At 43.7% G+C, this 22,690-nt stretch overlaps 1 protein-coding gene across 2 annotated transcripts in view; it reads left to right on the plus strand.

The window, feature by feature from the left end:
- The window catches only part of LOC118398715 (rho GTPase-activating protein 18-like), a 53,192-nt gene extending 45,094 nt beyond the window's left edge, over nt 1–8,098 (plus strand). For both annotated transcript variants that reach the window (XM_035794352.2, XM_035794354.2), the window contains exons 7-15: nt 625–716; nt 910–987; nt 1,226–1,385; nt 1,744–1,826; nt 1,927–2,133; nt 2,250–2,396; nt 2,866–2,993; nt 3,323–3,378; nt 5,595–8,098. In XM_035794352.2, coding sequence (XP_035650245.1) covers nt 625–716; nt 910–987; nt 1,226–1,385; nt 1,744–1,826; nt 1,927–2,133; nt 2,250–2,396; nt 2,866–2,993; nt 3,323–3,378; nt 5,595–5,689 — 1,046 coding nt within the window. In that variant the 3' untranslated portion in view covers nt 5,690–8,098. The remainder of the gene's footprint in view (nt 1–624; nt 717–909; nt 988–1,225; nt 1,386–1,743; nt 1,827–1,926; nt 2,134–2,249; nt 2,397–2,865; nt 2,994–3,322; nt 3,379–5,594) is intronic.
- Nucleotides 8,099–22,690: the final 14,592 nt, after the last annotated feature.

The raw sequence follows: 22,690 nt of genomic DNA on the forward strand, positions 1-22,690 counted from the left end.
CCCATTTTGAGCTATAGTTCGATTCAGAGTTTAATTATTTGTTACATTTTATTCATTTGGTCCGGTTGGTTTCACATTGCCAAATGTCAAGCAAACTAAAATGCCTAAACATGTGGTCATGCAGGTAACTTGTTTATTGGAGAAAAATGCTCACGTTAAATCCATCTACGATAATCAAGAAGCATAACTTGTGTGTCCCAAACTTCATAGGCCTAGTACTTTCACTTTGGTTTTCCAACAACATATGGGAGGAAACGACACGATAATCATAAATGCTCTGCCACTCACATAATGTTTCAGGTATATGAAGTTATTTAATCCAATGCTCGCATTCAAGTAACCAATAATACCTGTGGTTCTTTCCCTGTATTTGGTCCGGACTGTGTTCCCACCTGTAGCGAAACGCACCATGGTACGAATGGACCACAATTTTGAGCGAACCATGGTGTATTGTTTAGTGCGCTCCCGAGTGCGGATAGAGTGTTCACACCTGTCCAAACGAACCAAACTAAGGGGGAAAACACGCCAGGGTTTGGAAAAAACACTACAAACCAATTTGGTGTGAAAGCACCCTTAGTCTCAGAAAGCTCTGAGGAAATTATGTTTGTTGTGTCTGTGTTCTAGAGTCTGGCCTGTTTGGAGTTCCCCTGGCCGCCCTATTGGAGCAGGACCAGAGGAGACAGCCAGGGACCAAGGTGCCAATCATACTGCAGAGGGTGAGCAGCACAATCTCTCAGTAACACAGTTAGGGATCCTGGTGCACTGTAATCTGATCCTGGTTCACTTTAATCCTACGGTATGTCTAAATGTGTGCCCTGAGGTAGAAATCTTGCTGTAGTGGTGATGGTATTCTCATGTGTGCTGTTGATTTGGTGGTTAAAGCTTATAAGAGTGTTCTATTGTTTCCAGCTGATCTTTCACATAGAGGAGGAAGGTCTGGACACAGAGTGGCTTCTACGGATACCCGGATCAGCCACAAGAGTCAAGGTCATTGTTCATCATTGTTGATAGTTGGTTTATGGTTTATGCCTATACGGTGTCTGGGCAAGGATTTGCATGCTGTAAAATCAGCATAATGTTTGAATAGAGAAATTAACATTTGGCTAACGGAGGGGCTGGTGTGGTGACAGACTGTGTGGAATTTATGATTAGTGTTGTACTGTAGGCCTATGTGATGAAGCCTACAATGTATGTGTGTATATTAACATATGTGTCCTGCTGGCAGGCGGTGCATGTGGAGCTGGAGGGGAAGTTCTATGAGGGCCTGTTCTCATGGGAGAGTCTGAAGCAGCACGATGCAGCCAGCCTGCTCAAGCTCTTCATTCGGGAGCTGCCCCACCCACTGCTCACTGTGGAGTACCTCATTGCTTTCATGGCAGTGCTCAGTCAGTCCCATTATATCCTGCACTACATTATGTACCAGACTCTCCTTATGCTACACACTTTCTCACAATGGTGCACTATATGTATACTGCACGGGAGGCTGCTGAGAGAAGAACGGCTCATAATAATAGCCGGAACGGCACAAATAGAATGGTTTCAAACACCTGCATGTTGGATGGACCAACTAATTACGCTCCAGCAATTACCACGAGCCCATTTTCCCCAATTAAGGTGCCACCAACCTCCTGGGGTATACCCGTTCACAAATGTAGCTTGATTCACATTGAGTTTTATCATATGTTGAGTTATGGGTTAGTAAACCAATCCATTGTGGATGTGATTTGCTTGCTTGCTTTACAGAACTGCCCACTAAGACGCAACAGCTGCAGGCTCTCAACTTAGTGGTTCTGCTACTTCCAGAGTCCAGCCGTGATGTACTGAAGGTAGATAGAACTGCTTTCTCTGTGCTAGTTTTCTAGCCAATACAGTGTAGACTCATGGTGTCTGTTGGACACAATATAATGTATCTTATGATGGGTTCAGGCGCTGATGGAGTTCCTTCAGAGGGTCATAGACCACAAAGAGCAGAACAAGATGACCTTGAACAACGTTGCCGTGGTGATGGCTCCAAACATATTCATGTTTAAAGGCTTCCGCAACAAGATCAGTATGCAGCAGGAATTATCCATGGCCACAGAGACCGCCAACATCGTCCGACTGCTCATCCGATACCAAAACCTGCTCTGGACGGTACGCTCTAGTCTTCTACCTTTTTGACATAGATACTTAGTTGTATGTAGCCTACTGTAGTTGAAATTACACTTTGGTATCATATTTGTAATGTTATTATACATTTTTCACTTCAGATTCCTAAATTCATAATGAACCAAGTCAGGAAACAAAACACGGAGAACCAGAAGAAAATTAGCAAAGAGCGTGCCATGAGGAAACTCTTAAAGAAGATTGCTTATGACCGAGAGAAACCCGAAAAACAGGAGAAACCCCCCTCAGAGGTGAGAGCAGCAGAAAACAAAGGAGGCCGTCTTTCTAGCACCTGTGTATGGTAACTGAAAAGCAGTTATGGCTGAGGGAACACCCATGCTCCTGAGTGAATCACGAGGATAATATGTGAATGACTCAACTCAAATGCCTTCTGCACTTCCTGGTTCAACTGAGTTAAAAGGGAATGGCTCCCCTGTGACGCCTAGTGGACATATGTAGAACTGTAATGTTTTTGTTTGAAAAATTACTTAATAATGAAGAATATGGATTTATGACACAATTGTATAATTTAGCATAGAATTTGAATACCTTCAAAGTATATTGATATTGAAGTGCAATTTTCAAGAAACGCTTGATATGTTGTACAAGAATATAGCTGCTGTACAGTTTGTATTGGTGTAGTATGAAGTACAGTAGCTACACTATAGTGTGTACACTATTATGATGGTTAGCGGAGACGTGTCTGTTGTCTATCCTTAGGCGGACAGTAGTTCTCAGGGCTTCATCAGGGTCCAGGCCCCTCAGTTCTCTAAGGTCTCCATGGCTGTCCAGTTGACTGAAGAGCTGCAGGCGTCTGACGTCCTCAGTCACTTCCTCAGCCAGAAGAGGTGAGACCAACACCCCTCCCTCTCCCCTGTCCACGTCCTCCCTGGGGAACTACTGTCAAGCCCGTCATACACAAAAGGATTGCATTCTGAGTCCAGCTAAATTACAGTACAGACACATTTACACCCTGTGTGCGGTATGACTGAGACTATGGAGACTGTTATTTATGCTCCAACTCAGTTGAGTGACACTGCATGGCATGGCTCAGATTTCCCGACATCTGTTACATAAAACTAAAATGTCATAGCTCTGACATTGTATTGGAATGTCACTCTCTATATTTCTAACAGAGTTTTTATTTATCCCTCACTATGTCATCTGTGTGTTCTAGCTCTGTGTCTGTGAAGAGAGAAGACCTGTGCCTTTATGAAATAGGGGGCAATATCAGTAAGTATTCCATGGTGGTGTGCAGTCATTCAACACACAAACCATCTCAAATACACTGAGTGTACAGACTGACCAGGTGAACCCAGGTGAAAGCTATGATCCCTTGTTGATGTCACTTGTTAAATCCACTTCAATCTGTGTATATTAAGGGGAGGAGACAGGTTAGAGAAGGATTTTTAAGCTTGTAGGCAATTGTGACATGGATTGAGTATGTGTGCCATTCAGGGGTGAATGGGAAAGACAAAATATTTAAGTGCCTTTTGAATGGGGTATGGTAGTAGGTGCCAGACGCACAGGTTTGTGTCAAGAACTGCAACGCTGCTGGATTTTTCCCGCTCAACAGTTTCCTGTGTGTATCAAGAATGGTCCACCACCCAAAGGACATCCAGCCAACTTGACACAACTATGGGAAGCATTAGAGTCAACGTGGACCAGCATCCCTGTGGAACTTTTTTGACACCTTGCAGAGTCCCTGCCCCGATGAATTGAAGCTGTTCTGAGGGCAAAAGGGGGCGCAACTCAATATTAGGAAGGTGTTCCTAATGTTTTGTGCACTGTATTCTGTGGCATTAATATACAGTACCAGTCAAAAGTTTGGACACACCTACTCATTCATGGGGTTTTCTTTATTTTTACTATTTTCTACATTGTAGAAAAATAGTGAAGACATCAAAACTATGGAATCATGTAGTAACCAAAAAAGTGCTAAACAAATCTAAATGTATTTGACATATTAGATTATTTAAAGTAGCCACCCATTGCCTTGATGACAGCTTTGCACACTCTTGGCATTCTCTGAACCAGCTTCACCTGGAATGCTTTTCCAACAGTCTTGAAGGAGTTCCCACATATGATGAGCACTTGTTGGCTGCTTTTTCTTCACTCTGCGGTCCAACTCATCCCAAACCATCTCAATTGGGTTGAGCTTGGGTGTTTCTGGAGGCCAGGTCATCTGATGCAGCACTCCACCACTCTCCTTCTTGGTCAAATAGCCCTTACACAGCCTGGAGGTTTGTTGGGTCATTGTCCTGTTGAAAAACAAATGATAGTCCCACGAAGCTCAAACCAGATGGGATGGCGTATCACTGCAGACAGCTGTTGTAGCCATGCTGTTTAAGTGTGCCTTGAATTATAAATAAATCGCACAGTGTCACCAGCAAAGCACCCACACACCATCACACCTCCTCCTCCATGCTTCACGGTGGGAACCACACATGCGGAGATCATCCGTTCACCCGCTCTGCTTCTCACACATACATGGAGGTTGGAACAAGATTTCCACTGGTTTAATGTCCATTGTTTGTGTTTCTTGACCCAAGCAAGTCTCTTCTTCGTTTTGGTGTCCTTTAGTAGTGGTTTCTTTGCAGCAATTCGACCATGAAGGCCTGATTCACGCAGTCTCCTCTGAACAGTTGATTTTGAGATGCGCCTGTTACTTAATTAAACTCTGTGAAGCGTTTATTTGGGCTGCAATTTCTGAAGCTGGTAAGTAATGAACTTATCCTCTGCAGCAGAGGTAACTCTGGGTCTTCCTTTCCTGTGGTGGTCCTCATGAGAGCCAGTTTCACCATCCCGCTTGATGGTTGTTGCAACTGCACTTGAAGAAACGTTCAAAGTTCTTGAAATTTTCTGAAATGACTGACCTGCAGGTAATGATGGACAGTCATTTATCTTTGCTCATTTCAGCTGTTCTTGCCAGAATATGGACTTGGTCTTTTACCAAAAATGGCTATCTATATACCATCCCTACCTTGTCACAACACAACTGGTTGGCTTAAAATGCATTAAGAAGGAAAGAAATTCCACAAATTAACTTTTAACAAGGCACACCTGTTAATTGAAATGGATTCCAGTTGACTACCTCATGAAGTTGGTTGAGAGAATGCCTAGAGCGTGCAAAGCTGTCATCAGGGCAAAGGGTGGCTACTTTGAAGAATCTCAAATGTAAAATATATTTGGACTTGTTTAACACGATTCCATATGTGTTATTTCATAGTTTTGATGTCTTCACTATTATTCTGTAATGCAGAAAATAACAAAATAAAGAAATCCTGGAATGAGTAGGTGTGTCCAAACTATTGACTGGTACTTACATTTTTTTTTAGATATGACAACATCCTACAGTAGACTCTATTCAGACCATATTCAAAGCGTCACCTTCCCAATATGTCAGACAGTACCTGATAAGTTCTTTGCTGTGTGTTGTTCCTGAACAGAGGAGCGCTGTCTGGATGAGGATACCTATATGAAAGACCTGTTGGAGCTGAACCCCAGTGCAAAGTGGGTCATCAAGTGGGTCATCCAGAGATAGGATACTCACACCCTGCCAGCCATGTCTTAAATGTCCAATGCAGCCATTTTTATCTCAATATCAAATAATTTCTGGGTAACAAATAAAGTACCTTACTGTAATTGTTTTCTATTGAAATGGTAAAAATCAAACAAAAATAGCTTATTTGCAAAGGGCAATTTCTCAAGCATGAATTTTGATAAGACTGTCGGGTCTGAGTGAGGGGCCTGATTGCACGAGCCTAATGGGAGGGATATGTAACCTGATAACTAGCTGTTATTTGCAGAGAGGTCGCTAGGCAGGCCTCACTCCATCCCACTGAAACAGGCTGAAATTTCAGGCGGTCTTTTCAAACGGCTCTTGCACTAAAAGGGCATTATCATAATTTTTACAATTTCACAGACTTTTTCCAACCTCATAGTGTGGAAATATACATTCACTGTCCAGTTTATTAGGTACACCCATCTAGTACCTGGAAGGACCCCCACCTTTGCTTCCAGAAAAGCCTGAATTCTTTGTGGCGTGGTTTCTACAAAATGTGGCATTCAAACATTGCTAAATTGGTATCATGGGTCCTAATGTGTGCCAGGAAAACATTCACCACACCATTACACCACCGGCACCAGCATGTACCGTTGACACCAGACAGGATTGGTCCATGGACTTATGCTGCTAATGCTAAATCCTGATTCTGCCATCCGCATGATGCAACTGGAACCGGGATTCGTCAGAGCAGGCAATGTTTTTCCACTCCTCAATTGTCCACTGGAACCACTTTATGTTTTTAGCTGATCGGCGTGGAACCTGATGTGGTCGTCTGCTGCAATAGCCCATCCGTGACAATGATCGACGAGTTGTGAGTTCCGAGATGGCGTTCTGCACACCACTGTTGTACTGCACTGTTATTTGCCTATTTGTGGCCCGTCTGCTTGCGCGATTCTTGCCATTCTCCTTCTCCATTCTCCTCTCTCATCAACGAGCTGTGTTCGCCCATAGGACTGCCGCTGACTGGATGTTTTTTCGCATCATTCTTGGTAATCCCTAGACACTGTCGTGCGTGAAAAGCCCAGGAGGCCGGCCATTTCTGAGATACTGGAATCGGTGCGCCTGACACTGATGATCATACCATGCTCAAAGTCCCTTAGCTCACAAATATTTCCCATCCTAACGTTCAATTGAACGCCTCGATGACTTTCTGCCTGCTTTATATAGCAAGCCACGGCCACGTTTCTAATTGTCTATTGGTGCGATGCATCTTTGTGAACGGGGTGTTGTACCTAATAAACTGGCCAGTGAGTGTATATACAACATATGAATATCACGTTTTTGAGTGCACTGGGCCTTTAAAGGATAACGGACGTGGGTAACATTAAGGCTGACAACTGGACCCAGCAGGACAGGTATTACAGAAGTGTTAAAGTTGTCCTTTGGTGCTGTAGTTTAGAATACAGTTTAAGTAGATGAGGGCTCTTCCTCTGAAATGTATGCCCTGTGGTGTGTTAGGTCCACATGTGTACAGGGTATTTACTGTTTGGGATAAAGCACTCCCCTGATTGACATGTATGCTACTGGAAGTCCAACTGCCAAGAGCTTGAGGAGTTGAGGAGAGCCACTGAACTATAATCTGTGGTGGTATTGATCAATACAGTAAATGCCCCAAACCAAGAAAACAACAGTTGAGGAAACAGTATATTGTAATGGATTGCTCTAAAAATGACAAAGACAATGTTTTTACATTCAATGATAGACATTTATGACATAATTTAAATACTAATAGGATTTTCTTTACTCTGCTTATTCTCTATCGTAAGATAACTAAAACGTAGCATATAGGCCTCCCCAAACTACCAGGGTCAATTCTATTCTATTTCAGTTTCAGTCCATTCAGAAAGTACCCTGACATTCCAATTCTCTTCAATGCTTTTCAATTGGGAAGAATTGGGATTGGAATTTGGTTTACTTTCTTAATGGACTAGAATTTAAATGGGATTGACCTCAACCCTGCTAGCTAAAATTGTGTTCATATGAATATGTGTTGGGTAGATGTGTTTTGGTAGAACCGGTTCTCAAGCTGTGGTCCTAAGCTAGCATTCCAGGTTGCTTCCTAATAACATTAACATGTGTAGTTCTCAAAAGGTACTTTCGATGGCGGGATCAGATTTGAATAATGCAATGTATGTCTGATCATTTCAATTTAAAAAACATGAATAACATTATTTCAGATATGTACTGTATTTTATACACTCTACCTGCCCTTATGTTGTTCTTGATACTGTGAATATGACTGGAAAGATGTTCCATTTGATGTTGTATACTGTATGTTATACTGCTTCTGAAATGACCACTAAACTTTTTGTAAATAAATGTGTAATTGCTCCTATTTAGTGTGTAATGTTCTCATGTATACACAATAAAATACATTAAAAACAACAATAATAGAAAATCAAAGGGAACACATTTTTCCCAAAGGAGAATATTGTGTTCTGTTTTGCTTGTGCCGACATGAGACGTCCATGTTTCCTTTGATGGGCCTGTATAGTGGCCTGGAGGGCTTGGCTGTAGTGGTGGAAGGGGACTTGGACAAACTGAGGTGGCTGGTGCTGGCTAGACTTTACTAGGCCAAACACAGAGGTCACCATGGCCTGCAGCCGCCTCACATCTGCAGGGGACACACAGAGAGACACGACGCCACATTTCATATTTTGAAAGTAAAATGTGTGCACTTGTGGGTTGGAGTGAGCTTTGTGCAGCATGCTGACCTTTACGGTTGTTCCTTTTCCACGGTCTCATCCAGAATACTTGTAATGTGATGTTCTTAAAAAGAAGACATTTCTGTTGGAGAGCCAATGAAAACAGAAATGTCAAGGGTATACTGTAAGCAAGGTTACATTTAGTCTACAATTTACAGGACAATTTGTGAATCATTTGAGATTACGTTGAACAGGAAAACAAATGTGAACTCTGCCTGGGGGGTCATGTGCAAACATCTGAGGGAGCAAAGTACATTAGAGAATGTTAAATTCAAACACCTTTTTCTTGCAGTCTAGAGACATAATAATTGTTCAAAATTCAATGTATTTTTTTTCTGCATATATAAGCATAATTCTTGAGCTGTCTGTATCAACCTGACTGCCTCTGTCCTCCGTGTATCTTTAGATGTAAATGCTAATGCCTGGTGGAGATTATAAGAGTACATGGCTATTTAGGCCAGATCCTTCTTCAAGACGTTCAAAGATGACCAGCATTGTCAACAGTTCAACACCTCAGGAGTAAGGCTTTTCATAGCTGAGCATTCAGAGGTCGAGAGAGGCAGGCAAAGAGAGTGCTCGAGAGAGATCGAGAGAGAGAGTTGTTCTCACTTTGAGCTATGTTATCATGTGCGCTCCAGCTCGACTCCACACACAGTTAAGACATCATACCTTACCTGACTGGGTCATGGTGATGTCCACGATGTCTGTACACCAGTGCTGAGCTGGAGTGGAGCTGCCGTAGAGCTCCAGGATGGTTCTCCTCTCTCTCTGCCCCAAGGAGAGGACTCTTTCCTGGGTCAGTCTAAACAGAGCCCTCATTATGACAACCGATGCAGAGCAGCACAGGATGGATGAATCAGTTCTACTTCTACACTGGGATGTAGTGGTACACTCTCACTATAATCTCACTTCCTTAATAACCTCTTGAAGCTATGGGGGCACTATTTCATTATTGGATTAAAAAAACGTGCCCGTTTTAAGCTCAATATTTTGTCACAAAAAGATGCTCGACTATGCATATAATGGACAGCTTTGGAAAGAAAACACTGACGTTTCCAAAACTGCAAAGATATTATCTGTGAGTGCCACAGAACTGATGCTACAGGCGAAACCAAGATGAAACTTCAAACAGGAAATGAGCAGAATTTTTGAGGCTCTGTTTTCCATTGTCTCCTTATATGGCTGTGAATGTGCCCAGAACGAACCTACGCTTTCTGCCGTTTGCCCAAGGTGTCTGCAGCATTGTGACGTATTTGTAGGCATATCATTGGAAGATTGGCCATAAGAGACTACATTTACCAGGTGTCCGCCCAGTGTCCTTTGTCGAAATTGCTGCGTAATCTCCAAGCTGCACGCATTCATCTATATGATTCAGGGGAGAGAGGAGACTTCCACGAACGATATATCATCGAAGAGAAATGTGAAAAACACCTTGAAGATTGATTCTAAACAATGTTTACCATGTTTCAGTCGATATTATGGAGTTAATTTGGAAAAAAGTTTGGCGTTTTGATGACTGAATTTTCGCTTTTTTTTTGGTAGCCAAACGTGATGCACCAAACGGAGCGATTTCTCCTAAACAAATAATCTTTCAGGAAAAACTGAACATTTGCTATCTAACTGAGAGTCTCCTCATTGAAAACATCCGAAGTTCTTCAAAGGTAAATGATTTTATTTGAATGCTTTTCTGGTTTTTGTGAAAATGTTGCCTGCTGAATGCTAACGCTAAATGCTACGCTAGCTATCAATACTGTTACACAAATGCTTGTTTTGCTATGGTTGAGAAGCATATTTTGAAAATCTGAGATGACAGTGTGGTTAACAAAAGGCGAAGCTTGAGAGCTAGCACATTTATTTAATTTCATTTGCGATTTTCATGAATAGTTAACGTTGTGTTATGCTAATGAGCTTGCGAATAGAATTACACTCCTGGATACAGGTGTTTTTTCGTAGCTAAACGTGATGAACAAAACGGAGCGATTTCTCCTAAACAAATAAATCTTTCAGGAAAAACTGAACATTTGCTATCTAACTGAGAGTCTCCTCATTGAAAACATCCGAAGTTTTTCAAAGGTAAATGATTTTATTTGAATGCTTTTCTGGTTTTTGTGAAAATGTTGCCTGCTGAATGCTAACGCTAAATGCTACGCTAGCTATCAATACTGTTACACAAATGCTTGTTTTGCTATGGTTGAGAAGCATATTTTGAAAATCTGAGATGACAGTGTTGTTAACAAAAGGCTAAGCTTGAGAGCTAGAATATTTATTTAATTTCATTTGCGATTTTCCTGAATAGTTAACGTTGCGTTATGGTAATGAGCTTGAGGCTGTAGTCACGATCCCGGATCCGGGATGGCTCGACGCAAAAAGTTAAACTCTCTTGGGTAGGGGGCAGTATTTTGACGACCGGATGAAAAGCGTGCCTGTTACTCAGGCCCAGAAGCTAGGATATGCATATACATGAGAAAACACTATAAAGTTTCTAAAACTGTTAAAATGATGTCAGTGAGTATAACAGAACTGATATGGCAGGCGAAACCCTGAGGACAAACCACCCCCCCCCCCAAAAAAAATTGGGCCTACCACTATTTTCAATGGCTATCACTTTTATTATAAGGCCAAGTACCCCCAGATTGCAGTTCCTAGGGCTTCCACTAGATGTCAACAGTCTTTAGAAAGAGTTTCAGGCTGGTTTTTGGAAAAATGAGCCAGAAATTGTAGTTTTTCTAGGTGGCTCCCATTTTGGCTGTAGTGTTTCCAAGCGCGTGGAAGAGAGTGCGTTCTTTGGAATTTTTCTCCGGTAAAGACAATAACGATTCTCTGTCTTAAATTTGATTGTTTATTTACATATTAGGGTACCTAAGGTTTGATTGTAAACCTTGTTCGACTTGTTTGGAAAAGTTTATTAGTAACGTTTGGAATTCATTTTGTATGCATTTTGATGGAGGGAAACTAGGTTGATTACTGACTGAAGCCCGCCAGCTAAACTGAGTTTTTATGGATAAAAGAATGACATTATCGAACAAAAGGACCATTTGTGATGTAACTGGGACCTTTTGGAGTGCCAACAGAAGAAGATCATCAAAGGTAAGGCATTTTTTATATCGCTATTTGTGACTTTCGTGTCGCACCTGCCTGGTTGAAATATGTTTTTCATGTGTTTATCTGCGGGGCGCTGTCCTCAGAATATCGCATGGTATGCTTTTGCCATAAAGCCTTTTTGAAATATGACACAGCGCCCCTAACAAGAAGTTAGGTTTTATTTTGTTGTATTACACTTGATTTTATAAAAGTTAAATATTTAATAATGTAGATTGAATTATGCGCTATGCAATTTCACCGGATGTTGGCCAGGTGGGGCGCTACTTGCCCATAAGAAGTTAAACCTGATAGTCCTAATAGACTGGGAGGCTGAAGAAAGCGCGTGACCCAGCCGAGGTTGATCAGAACCCGTGTCCAGGTGTGTCCAGGTGGCATAATGCTGTGCCCAAAGGATCTCCTCTCTTGATCCAGAGCCATATTGAGGCTTTTACAGCTGCCTTGATGTTGTTGCTGATGGCTCTCCTCGTCTTCGATCCATTGATGCTGAGTGTACTGTAGGCTCTGGAGAGGGATTGCCCAGCTAAACCCCTACAGCCTACCTCGATAGGCACACATCTAGCCTTCCACACCCTGCTTCCAACAGTCGATGACCAGTCCCTCGTACTTTAGATTTTGTTTTGGATTTTGAGCCTGGTTGAAACGAAAGTGATCTTCTGACAGTTGGGCCGAGCTCGCTTACACTGCCTGGTCCTACTTCCCCCAGGCCCTTTGCTGTCTCATTCCCACTGCTCTGCTGGACCTCTTTCACAGCTGCTCTCATCTCCTCCTGAACCAGCCTGTGTCTCTCCTTCCCCTTGGCAGTGTTTCACTTCCCTCGCCCGAGTGACCTTGAGCTCCTCTTCCAGGGACTTCAAGGGCAGCCTCAGCTTGTTGCTGTTCCCATAGAGAGCTGTGCCGCAAGAGGGCCACCATTGTTCTTGTTCCCAAGAAAGCTAAGGTAACTGAGCTAAATGACTACCGCCCCGTAGCACTCACTTCCGTCATCATGAAGTGCTTTGAGAGACTAGTCAAGGACCATATCACCTCCACCCTACCTGACACCCTAGACCCACTCCAATTTGCTTACCGCCCAAATAGGTCCACAGACGATGCAATCTCAACCACACTGCACACTGCCCTAACCCACCTGGACAAGAGGAATACCTATGTGAGAATGCTGTTCATCGACTACAGCTCGGCATTCAACACCATAGTACCCTCCAAGCTCGTCATCAAGCTCGAGACCCTGGGTCTCGACCCCGCCCTGCAACTGGGTACTGGACTTCCTGACGGGCCGCCCCCAGGTGGTGAGGGTAGGCAACAACATCTCCTCCCCGCTGATCCTCAACACGGGGCCCCACAAGGGTGCGTTCTGAGCCCTCTCCTGTACTCCCTGTTCACCCACGACTGCGTGGCCACGCACGCTCCAACTCAATCATCAAGTTTGCGGACGACACAACAGTGGTAGGCTTGATTACCAACAACGACGAGAAGGCCTACAGGGAGGAGGTGAGGGCCCTCGGAGTGTGGTGTCAGGAAAATAACCTCACACTCAACATCAACAAAACTAAGGAGATGATTGTGGACTTCAGGAAACAGCAGAGGGAACACCCCCTATCCACATCGATGGAAAAGTAGTGGAGAGGGTAACAAGTTTTAAGTTCCTCGGCATACACATCACAGACAAACTGAATTGGTCCACTCACACTGACAGCATCGTGAAGAAGGCGCAGCAGCGCCTCTTCAACCTCAGGAGGCTGAAGAAATTTGGCTTGTCACCAAAAGCACTCACAAACTTCTACAGATGCACAATCGAGAGCATCCTGGCGGGCTGTATCACCGCCTGGTACGGCAACTGCTCCGCCCTCAACCGTAAGGCTCTCCAGAGGGTAGTGAGGTCTGCACAACGCATCACCGGGGGCAAACTACCTGCCCTCCAGGACACCTACACCACCCGATGTTACAGGAAGGCCATAAAGATCATCAAGGACATCAACCACCCGAACCACTGCCTGTTCACCCCGCTATCATCCAGAAGGCGAAGTCAGTACAGGTGCATCAAAGCTGGGACCGAGAGACTGAAAAACAGCTTCTATCTCAAGGCCATCAGACTGTTAAACAGCCACCACTAACATTGAGTGGCTGCTGCCAACACACTGTCATTGACACTGACCCAACTCCAGCCACTTTAATAATGGGAATTGATGGGAAATGATGTAAATATATCACTAGCCACTTTAAACAATGCTACCTTATATAATGTTACTTACCCTACATTATTCATCTCCTATGCATACGTATATACTGTACTCTACATCATCGACTGCATCCTTATGTAATACATGTATCACTAGCCACTTTAACTATGCCACTTTGTTTACTTTGTCTACATATCTCATATGTATATACTGTACTCGATACCATCTACTGTATGCTGCTCTGTACCATCACTCATTCATATATCCTTATGTACATATTCCTTATCCCCTTACACTGTGTATAAGACAGTAGTTTTGGGATTGTTAGTTAGATTACTTGTTGGTTATCACTGCATTGTCAGAACTAGAAGCACAAGCATTTCGCTACACTCGCATTTACATCTGCTAACCATGTGTATGTGACAAATAAAATTAGATTTGATTTGATTTGCTAAAGCTTCTGGAAAACCCCAGCCACCTTTGGAGATGGCTGCTGACCTTCCTCTCCAAGTTCTTGACTGTGGAGATGGTGACTTCATAGATGAACGGAGGCCAGAGTATTCTCAGGAGGATGCCATGCTGATACATCCATGCCTTGAAATTCCGGGCAGTCCTGACCGATCAACTGCTCTCAGCCAGGTCTCCAGCTCTGACAGGTGGACTGGATTGATGTTGTGTCCTCAATCTGCTGTTAAACACCTTGCCAAGGCTCTTCACTGGCTTTTTAGAGACTGTGGGGATTGGTGTTCCTGCGATGACGAAGCGGAATCTGTCTACGACCTTGACCTTCTTTGACCTCCTTGACCTCCTTAATTGGTTGATTCTCTCAGAATCCTCTTCCTTTGGGATCCAACTCCTTTGGCCAATCCCTACTGCTGTACAACCTTGCCTCTCCTCCAGCTGACCTTAATGATCTTCCAGAGCCGCTTGAGTAACAGAGGGCAGTGCTCATAGACCTCGTATGGGACTCCACTTGGTCCAGGAGCTGAGCTAGACCTTGCCCTCTTCACAACTTCCTGTACTTCTTTCAGGAGTAGCTCCCTGTTGTCAAACTCTGTGACCGGTGCTGGTGGGTGTATCAAGATGTTACACTGACCCAACTCCTGCTCCTTGTCAGAGTCACTGTATGTGCTCTGGATGTGCTGGTCAATCTCCTCTTTGGACAAGCCAGGTTCGCACTGAGCTTCTATCCTAGTAGCTGCTTTGTGAAACCAAAGGGATTGGCTAAAAAGGCAGTTCGCTTCCTGGCTCATTCTTTCCGCCATCTTCTCTGCCATTCAGCCCTACGCATCTTTCTCAAGATGCTCGTCACTGGCCTCCTTGTGTTGTTTCTTTGTTTCTTGAGGACCTTCAGTTCCTGCCTGATCTTGTGGATTTTTGCAGCTCTCTAGTTCTTGGTGTACGTTGTTCTCGTAGACTCCTGCTTCACTGTGCCAAACCATTCCGCTGCTAGGCTGACTAAGATTGTTGTTATAGTTTGTAGCCTCCTGTCTGCGTCTCCCTTTGCTGTTGCGCCCAGCACCTTGTCTGAATACTCGATGAACTGTTACCACACTTGTCTTGCACGTTTGCGGCCACTTGATGCAAAGCTTCTCTGATGATCTTTCAGGAGGGACTTGTTGCAATGCATGGAGGCTCTGGGCTCTGTGGGGTAACACTGGGCCTGGCTCCTCCTGCTTCTCACCAGGTTTGCTACCTGTGCGTTGTGTTGCTACTTTCCCCTCCAAACAAGCACTGAGGACAATTGTAGAACTGAATTAAGCATTCATACATCATGGTATTATTACAAGAAAAAAAATGCACTTCCCAATAATAATTACAAACATATATGTTGCTTAGCATTTTATTTTCACAATTCTTCCCATTTCAGTCCAGTTCACTGTTTGCTCCATATATATTAGACATAGCCTACTGTAGAATAGACATCAAATAAAGTTTGTGTACCAGATTGACAGTAAGAGTTTCTTGCTTCAGAAGGTTAGGAAGAGCAGCAAACTAAGGCAGTTTCTTGTTGGAGGAAATGTTGCAAGAGAAATTTATTGGATATGAAGCAGGTGGCAATCCTCAAAATCCCGAGTGTAAATTAAAGGCCATGGTTTGATATTGTAATAAAACAATACACACAATTGTTTTGTAATAAAGTCAATACTATTGTTTGATTTCCTTCAAAGCATGGATTTCAAATTCCAACCACAACATACATACGGTATGCTACATCACATGTAGTTTAGACAGACAGACACAGGAGGCTTAGGACATGCAGGATAAAGAAGAGGATCTATAGTCCCTTAAATGAACCATGATTTTATACTATGTCTTCCTAAAGGTTACACTCACTTGTATTGTATACTTCACACTCTAAAAAGCAATCCAAACCCTTGGTATAAAGCTGGTTGGCCCGCTGATCCAGAATGAGAGAGAAGTTACAGTCCTGTAAATTGTGTCTCCATGTGTTTTGGTGCTGCTGCTGTACCTCTGGCAGTGACAGGCTTTGGTAGTCTGTGTTTAGGCTGCATTGGCTGGGCAGGTGAGAGGTTGAAACCCCTTGAACTCCAGGCCCTTGTTGAATTGAACCTCCAACACTTTGGATACCTTTGTTATCTTCAGGTTGCGCATGCAGCCTTTGAATGCAGTGCTGGTAGTCAGGCCAAACTGATTGAGCCCCTCAGGAAAAGAGATGAAAGACAACGGTTGATTTATGATTGTAATTTTCTGGCCCGTTAAACAAATTCATGAATCTATTTCATAAGTCAGGAAGCCGATGACTGCTGGAGGTTATAACTTTAAATATCTCCTGAGGTTTAGATAGGAAGTAAATCACAAACATCTTCAATGTTGTAGTGAAGCATGGTTTGGCACATCTTTAATGTCCCACACAGTATCCAGGGTCATGTTCAGGAGTTAGTATGTAACCTGATTCCAGAGGCATGTCTATTCTACATGATGTTCTACATGGTACAGTTCTAACTGAATGTTTAATGTTCCACAACGGTACGTCTACTGAACATGTCCCAGGTGCCTCTACTGAACATGCCCCAGGTCTGATGTGCTTGGTGAGTGCTGTCGTATCATGTACCTGTCCCAGATGTCAGCGGTGTTGGACCTGGTGTTGGGGCTCTCTGCTTGCTCCTTCCTGCCGTCCACAATGATCTCCAGCCTCGGCTGTGAACCGGCCCACCCAGTTGTTCACGTGGAACAGCAGCTAGGAAAGGGAGAAGACATACTTTACTCAGAATACACCTGGCTTGTCCTCCCAGGTGGCGCAGTGGTCTAGGGCACTGCATCACAGCGTTAGCTGTGCCACCAGAGACTCTGGGTTCGTGCCCAGGCTCTGTCGTAGCCAGCCGCGACTGGGAGGTCCTTGGGGCGACGCCCAATTGGCCTAGCGTCGTCTGGCGACTCCTGTGGCGGGCTGGGCGCAGTGCACGCTAACCAAGGTCGCCAGGTGCACGGTGTTTCCTCCAACACATTGGTGCGGCTGGCTTTCGGGTTGGATGCGCGCTGTGTTAAGAAGCAATGCGGCTTGGTTGGGTTGTGTTTCGGAGGACCTTCGTCTCTCCCGACCCCGTACGGGAGTTGTAGCTATGAGACAAGATACTAACTACTACTAATTGGATACCACGAAATTGGGGAGAGAAAGGGGGTAAAAGAAAAAAGGAAATAAAAGAATATAGTCGTCTTTGTCATAAAACATGACTGTTATTTATGAACAGCCATGATTCTGTTGAAACCCATTATTGAATTTATACAGAACAATAGCTTTGCACACTCATTATTGTTGTTAGGCTTACAGAAGAGAGTGCATAGTCTGATTAGAATTGTATTGTATTGCATGTTTGTGTGTACCTTTCCGCCGTGCAGGACGATGCCCAGGCCCTCCATCTTGGTGTCCACCTGGCTGCTGACCGCCAGCAGAACCCCGTTGCTCTGGGACGTACGGAACTCCAGCTCCAGAAACACGTCCACACTTTCCACCCTGTAGGAACCCACTGGACCAGATGACAGGAGATACCGGGAACAGTCAGAACTGATACAACAAATCCCACGAGATTGAATAATAAGTTATCTATTTTTATTTCACCTTTATTTTGACAGGGAGTCATTATACTGTCATAAAAATTGGATCTGTGAAACTTTGGTGTACGAGGAGTTATATTTTGTGATTGATAGGATATGGTGAGGTTTGTGGGGTCAGGAGTTTTCCTGACCAGGATCTTATAGTTATGTTACTATAGCCTGGTCAGGAAAACCCCAGGATCTTATAGATATGTTACTATAGCCTTGTCAGGAAAACCCCAGGATCTTATAGTTATGTTACTATAGCCTGGTCAGGAAAACCCCAGGATCTTATAGATATGTTACTATAGCCTTGTCAGGAAAACCCCAGGATCTTATAGTTATGTTACTATAGCCTGGTCAGTAACACCCCAGGATCTTATAGTTATGTTACTATAGCCTTGTCAGGAAAACCCTAGGATCTTATAGATGTGTTACGATAGCCTTGTCAGGAAAACCCCAGGATCTTGTAGATATGTTACTATAGCCTGGTAAGGAAAACCCCAGGATCTTATAGGTATGCTACTATAGCCTGGAGTCTTTCCTATAGTTATAGTTCTAAGTTTTGAGTGTCAGAACGTACCTGCTTTAATATATCCAGTGCCATCGAAGTAGGTTCCCTTCTCAGTGATGATGAAACAGCTGCCCGCTTGGTGGTTGGAGGTGGGCGTGTCCATGTCCAACACAATACCCAGCATCTTAAAGTTCCTGATGCAGCCATTGATACGATACAAGACCTAGAAGAACACAACACACCTTTAACTATGCTACAACATATGACTTTACACTGAGAAGTTTCATTTACTGTTGAATCTATCCCATAAATTGTAAATGATTACTTCTAACATCAACCCTTTCAACTGATCATATGTAAATACATACAATTACAGTAATACAGTGTATAAAGGCTTTGTGTTTTACTTCCTACAAATGAAATGTGAGGAAGCGTGTATGAACGTACTGGTCCGATCCTCTTGGTGGTGTATTTGACAGGTAGGCCACCTATGTACAAGCATGCCAACCACATCCAGGATGTCAGCCTTCTTGGGGCTGGTGGTGTGCTTGGAGTAGCGGTTGTCTATCACCAGTACATCTCTCTGTTTCTTTCTCACCACCTGGATCAGAGACCGCAGAAAGGGAAAGATTCAGGGGTAAATAAGGACAATAACAATACATATCTTTAATACATGATGGAAATAAAGAACTGTAGTTCCTGATTACTTTGCTTGTCTACTGTTTTGGTCAATGAACTAGTCAAATAGAAAATGATGTGGTTTTGTAGTTGTGTCATTGTGACACAGTATTTTGCTGTCTGCTCTCACGATCTAAACTCACTCAGACAGTGAAATAGAACTGATGGTAACTGCCAACAGACTGTACACCATGCTAAATTACTATTATGATTGTTTCCTCGGCTGGCTCGAGAGGTATATTAGGTGATCCCAGACCTTGTGCTAGTGTCCGTCGTTGATAACAGAGGTGTTGCCGTGGCCCAGGTCGTAGCCGAGGTGGGCCATGCCCTCCTTCACCTGAATGGTGGCGAAGTCAGCGTGGTTGATCCTCGGCATGTAGAACACCAGGCCTGACTCTGCTGTGATCTGCAGCTCAAACTCTATGATTAGCCTGTAAGCAAACAGATTCACAACAGTCAGTCCAATATGATATTTATAGAACTGACGCATGATCTAGAAAAGAAAGGTCTCATTGGTACTTTTCAAAGAAATTAAAACTCTATATACCTGTTCTTGACCTTTGTGTCATCAAATGCAACATTTTTGGAGAACCCAAACTGTTTGGCTTTTTCTAAGACCACTGGAGATTCCTCGGCAGCACGGGAGGCCTGTAGGGGTCGGGGGAGTAGCAGTCGTCTTAAACCATTCATATTAGCTAAGATGATCTCATTCAAAGAATGCATTAAAAACACAATGCAAACATTCATTTTAATATGAATATAGTTGACCTGCTTTCTGTTTCTAGATGAAGTGCTATTCTAACGTGCCAATAGATGGTGCTATTGAAAAAGACATGGATTTGCTTTTGAGACTATCAGAAAATGTACATTTGTTTTTGCAAGGCCAACATCTAAAACACTTATTTTGTTCTGTTCAGAACATGAAGACATCCGTATTCCTCTGACCTTGCATTATACAATACATCTCTCTCAATGTAGAATGGTCCTTTCTTTCTATATTCTTGTTGAGCCACGAAGGTTCCCATTGCTTAAAGGGACATTGATTTTACACCACATACACTTATTTCACACTGCACACAGTACAGCATATATCATATATAGCCTGTTTATAAAGCAGAACTACTAAAACCATATTGATTTACTTAGAAAGAAATTAAGAAAATCCCTATTGAAAGTCAAATGTCTTCTGGCAATACTTGGAATATGGACATGGAAAGTGTGTGCATGTATATTTCACGAGCAACACATCTTCATACAGGAGGCTTGGTGTTGAAGGTCTATGGCTGAAATCCATTCAAATGAAGGTTCCACAGACACGCGTCTGATGTCACTGATGTCATGAATGGCGAAAGTCAGCCCAGCAGGTAGCTAGAGGACCAGTGCTAAGAAAAAGATGAGTTCTACAAGAAAATATTGTACAACCAGTGGCAATAGTGTAGCAATCTATTAATTTGCCTACAATGATACATACTATGGAGATATATCGAGAGAATATTTGAGGAAAATACAGGTGGTGTTGGCCAATGCAGGCAGCTTGGTTAGCAGAGAATGAATGAGTCTGGAAGGATGGATGAGAGATAGCGAGAGAGAGAGACACAGAGAGACAGTGCGAAGAGGACCGAGAGATCGAGACAGAGAGAGGACAGAAAGAGAGAGAGAGCGAGGAGGACAGAGACGGAGAGGAGGAAAGGGAGAGAGAGAGAGAGAGAGGAGGACAGAGAGACAGAAAGAGAGAGGAGGACAGAGACAGAAAGAGAGAGAGAGAGCAAGGAGGACAGAGTGAAGACAGAGAGAATACTGCTACAGTACCTCAGCTGTCAGCTAGAGAGGATAGATGGAGCAGTGGAGCTATGAGAAAGAGCCCTGTCAACACTGCAGCTTTACCTATAAAGCAGACCTAATGGATTGGAAAACGGCCCATTCTTTATTCCAGCCACATCAACCTCTCTGATGGTGTATTTAGACTCAGGGCCAACCGGTCTGGCTGAGCTGTGCTGGGGACAGATGACAGCTCTTTATGGGGATAATATATCACTCCATCATAGGCTGGGAACTTAGTCCTTTAATGTGATTTTTTTTTGTCTTTTACTCCCTGATACCCATACGAGTGGGACATGAGAGGGTCTGTCTGGTGTCTGGGTGGGTGGTGGAGCCTCAGGTTGGACCGTCTGGGATACGTCTTCTTCCTTGGCCTTCTCTTCCTCATCAGGCTCGTCCTCTGGGAGGGGGGAGGGGGAGGGGCCAGGTTGTTACACTGGCAAGTCTCTGCATTCTCAAAGGACACGGGCTGGGAGAAATCTGTGAGGCTGTAGGGCATGCACAAGCAAACAAACACACACATGGATGTGCACACACACACAAATACACAGAAAGTGTGTTAATGGGTGATGATGTGTAATCAGTTGAATTATGAATATGGTTATCACAGAGGATAGCCCCATTAAAGCCAACTAAATATGGGTGAACTGTGTTTAGTCCACTGGGAAGCGAGAGAGAGCCCTGAGCCTAATGATATGAATGTATTGTCATCTATAGACAAAAACAGTCAAAACAGTTCAAGGTATCAAATGACTGCATTTACAACCTGTTTAACTGGGAGAAACCAACGCACCATGAAACAAATACTTCACATTTACAACACTTCCCACATAGCCTTCCATTAATAATATCTACTAATAATGAGCCAATATCTACGATCAGGATAATGAATCGTTATATGGAGATAGTAGGGAGATAATAGGCGCTGTTTGAGAGATGTACATGGTATTGATCATGAGGTTCCAGATGCAGCCTTCGAAGTGGACATTGGGTCTCTGGGAGCTGAACTCTACGTCAGCGGAGATACCCCCTATGAACAGTCTCTTGACGCCCATTAGCTGCTCGTTGGGAAGGCCCTGCTCCCTCTTCAGCTCCTCATCCACCTGGACTGCAAATAACCTGGACAGAGACACGCAGGACAGTGAGACATTTTGAGCCAGCTGTGTGTAGAGCCAGCTAAAAAAGAATGGCTTGAAACTAGTTCATTAAGACACAAGTTATTGTGCAATATGAGGCTATTCAGTGTATAGCAATGTGTGTGTGTGTGTGTGTGTGTGTGTGTGTGTGTGTGTGTGTGTGTGTGTGTGTGTGTGTGTGTGTGTGTGTGTGTGTGTGATCTTACCTGCTGCCTAATCTCTCAATGCGCAGGGTGTGTTCTCTCCCGTCATGAAGGATGCCCTGGTCAAGCTTGCGGACCACCTTGCGTGGGCTGTGGCTGCCTGTAAACACTAGCACCTCCAGTGCCCCCTTGTTCAGCAACACAGCCAGGAAGGGCTGTAGGAGGCAGTGGAGAAGAGAGGGTGCGTGAGGCGGGACCACCCAATCTAAATGACCAGGGACACAGGGTTATACAGATAATCAATACATAAACACACTCAGTGCATAAAACCATTGGTTAGAAGACACAATCTGGAGCAAGTCAGGACAGGCTTCATACAATATGGAGCAAGTCAGGACAGGCTTCATACAATCTGGAGCAAGTCAGGACAGGCTTCATACAATATGAAGCAAGTCAGGACGGGCTTCATACAATATGGAGCAAGTCAGGGCAGGCTTCATACAATATGGAGCAAGTCAGGACAGGCTTCATACAATATGGAGCAAGTCAGGACAGGCTTCATACAATATGGAGCAAGTCAGGACAGGCTTCATACAATATGGAGCAAGTCAGGACAGGCTTCATACAATATGGAGCAAGTCAGGACAG

Source organism: Oncorhynchus keta, chromosome 19 (assembly GCF_023373465.1).
Source record: "Oncorhynchus keta strain PuntledgeMale-10-30-2019 chromosome 19, Oket_V2, whole genome shotgun sequence".
In the NCBI taxonomy this organism is placed as follows: Eukaryota; Metazoa; Chordata; class Actinopteri; order Salmoniformes; family Salmonidae; genus Oncorhynchus; species Oncorhynchus keta.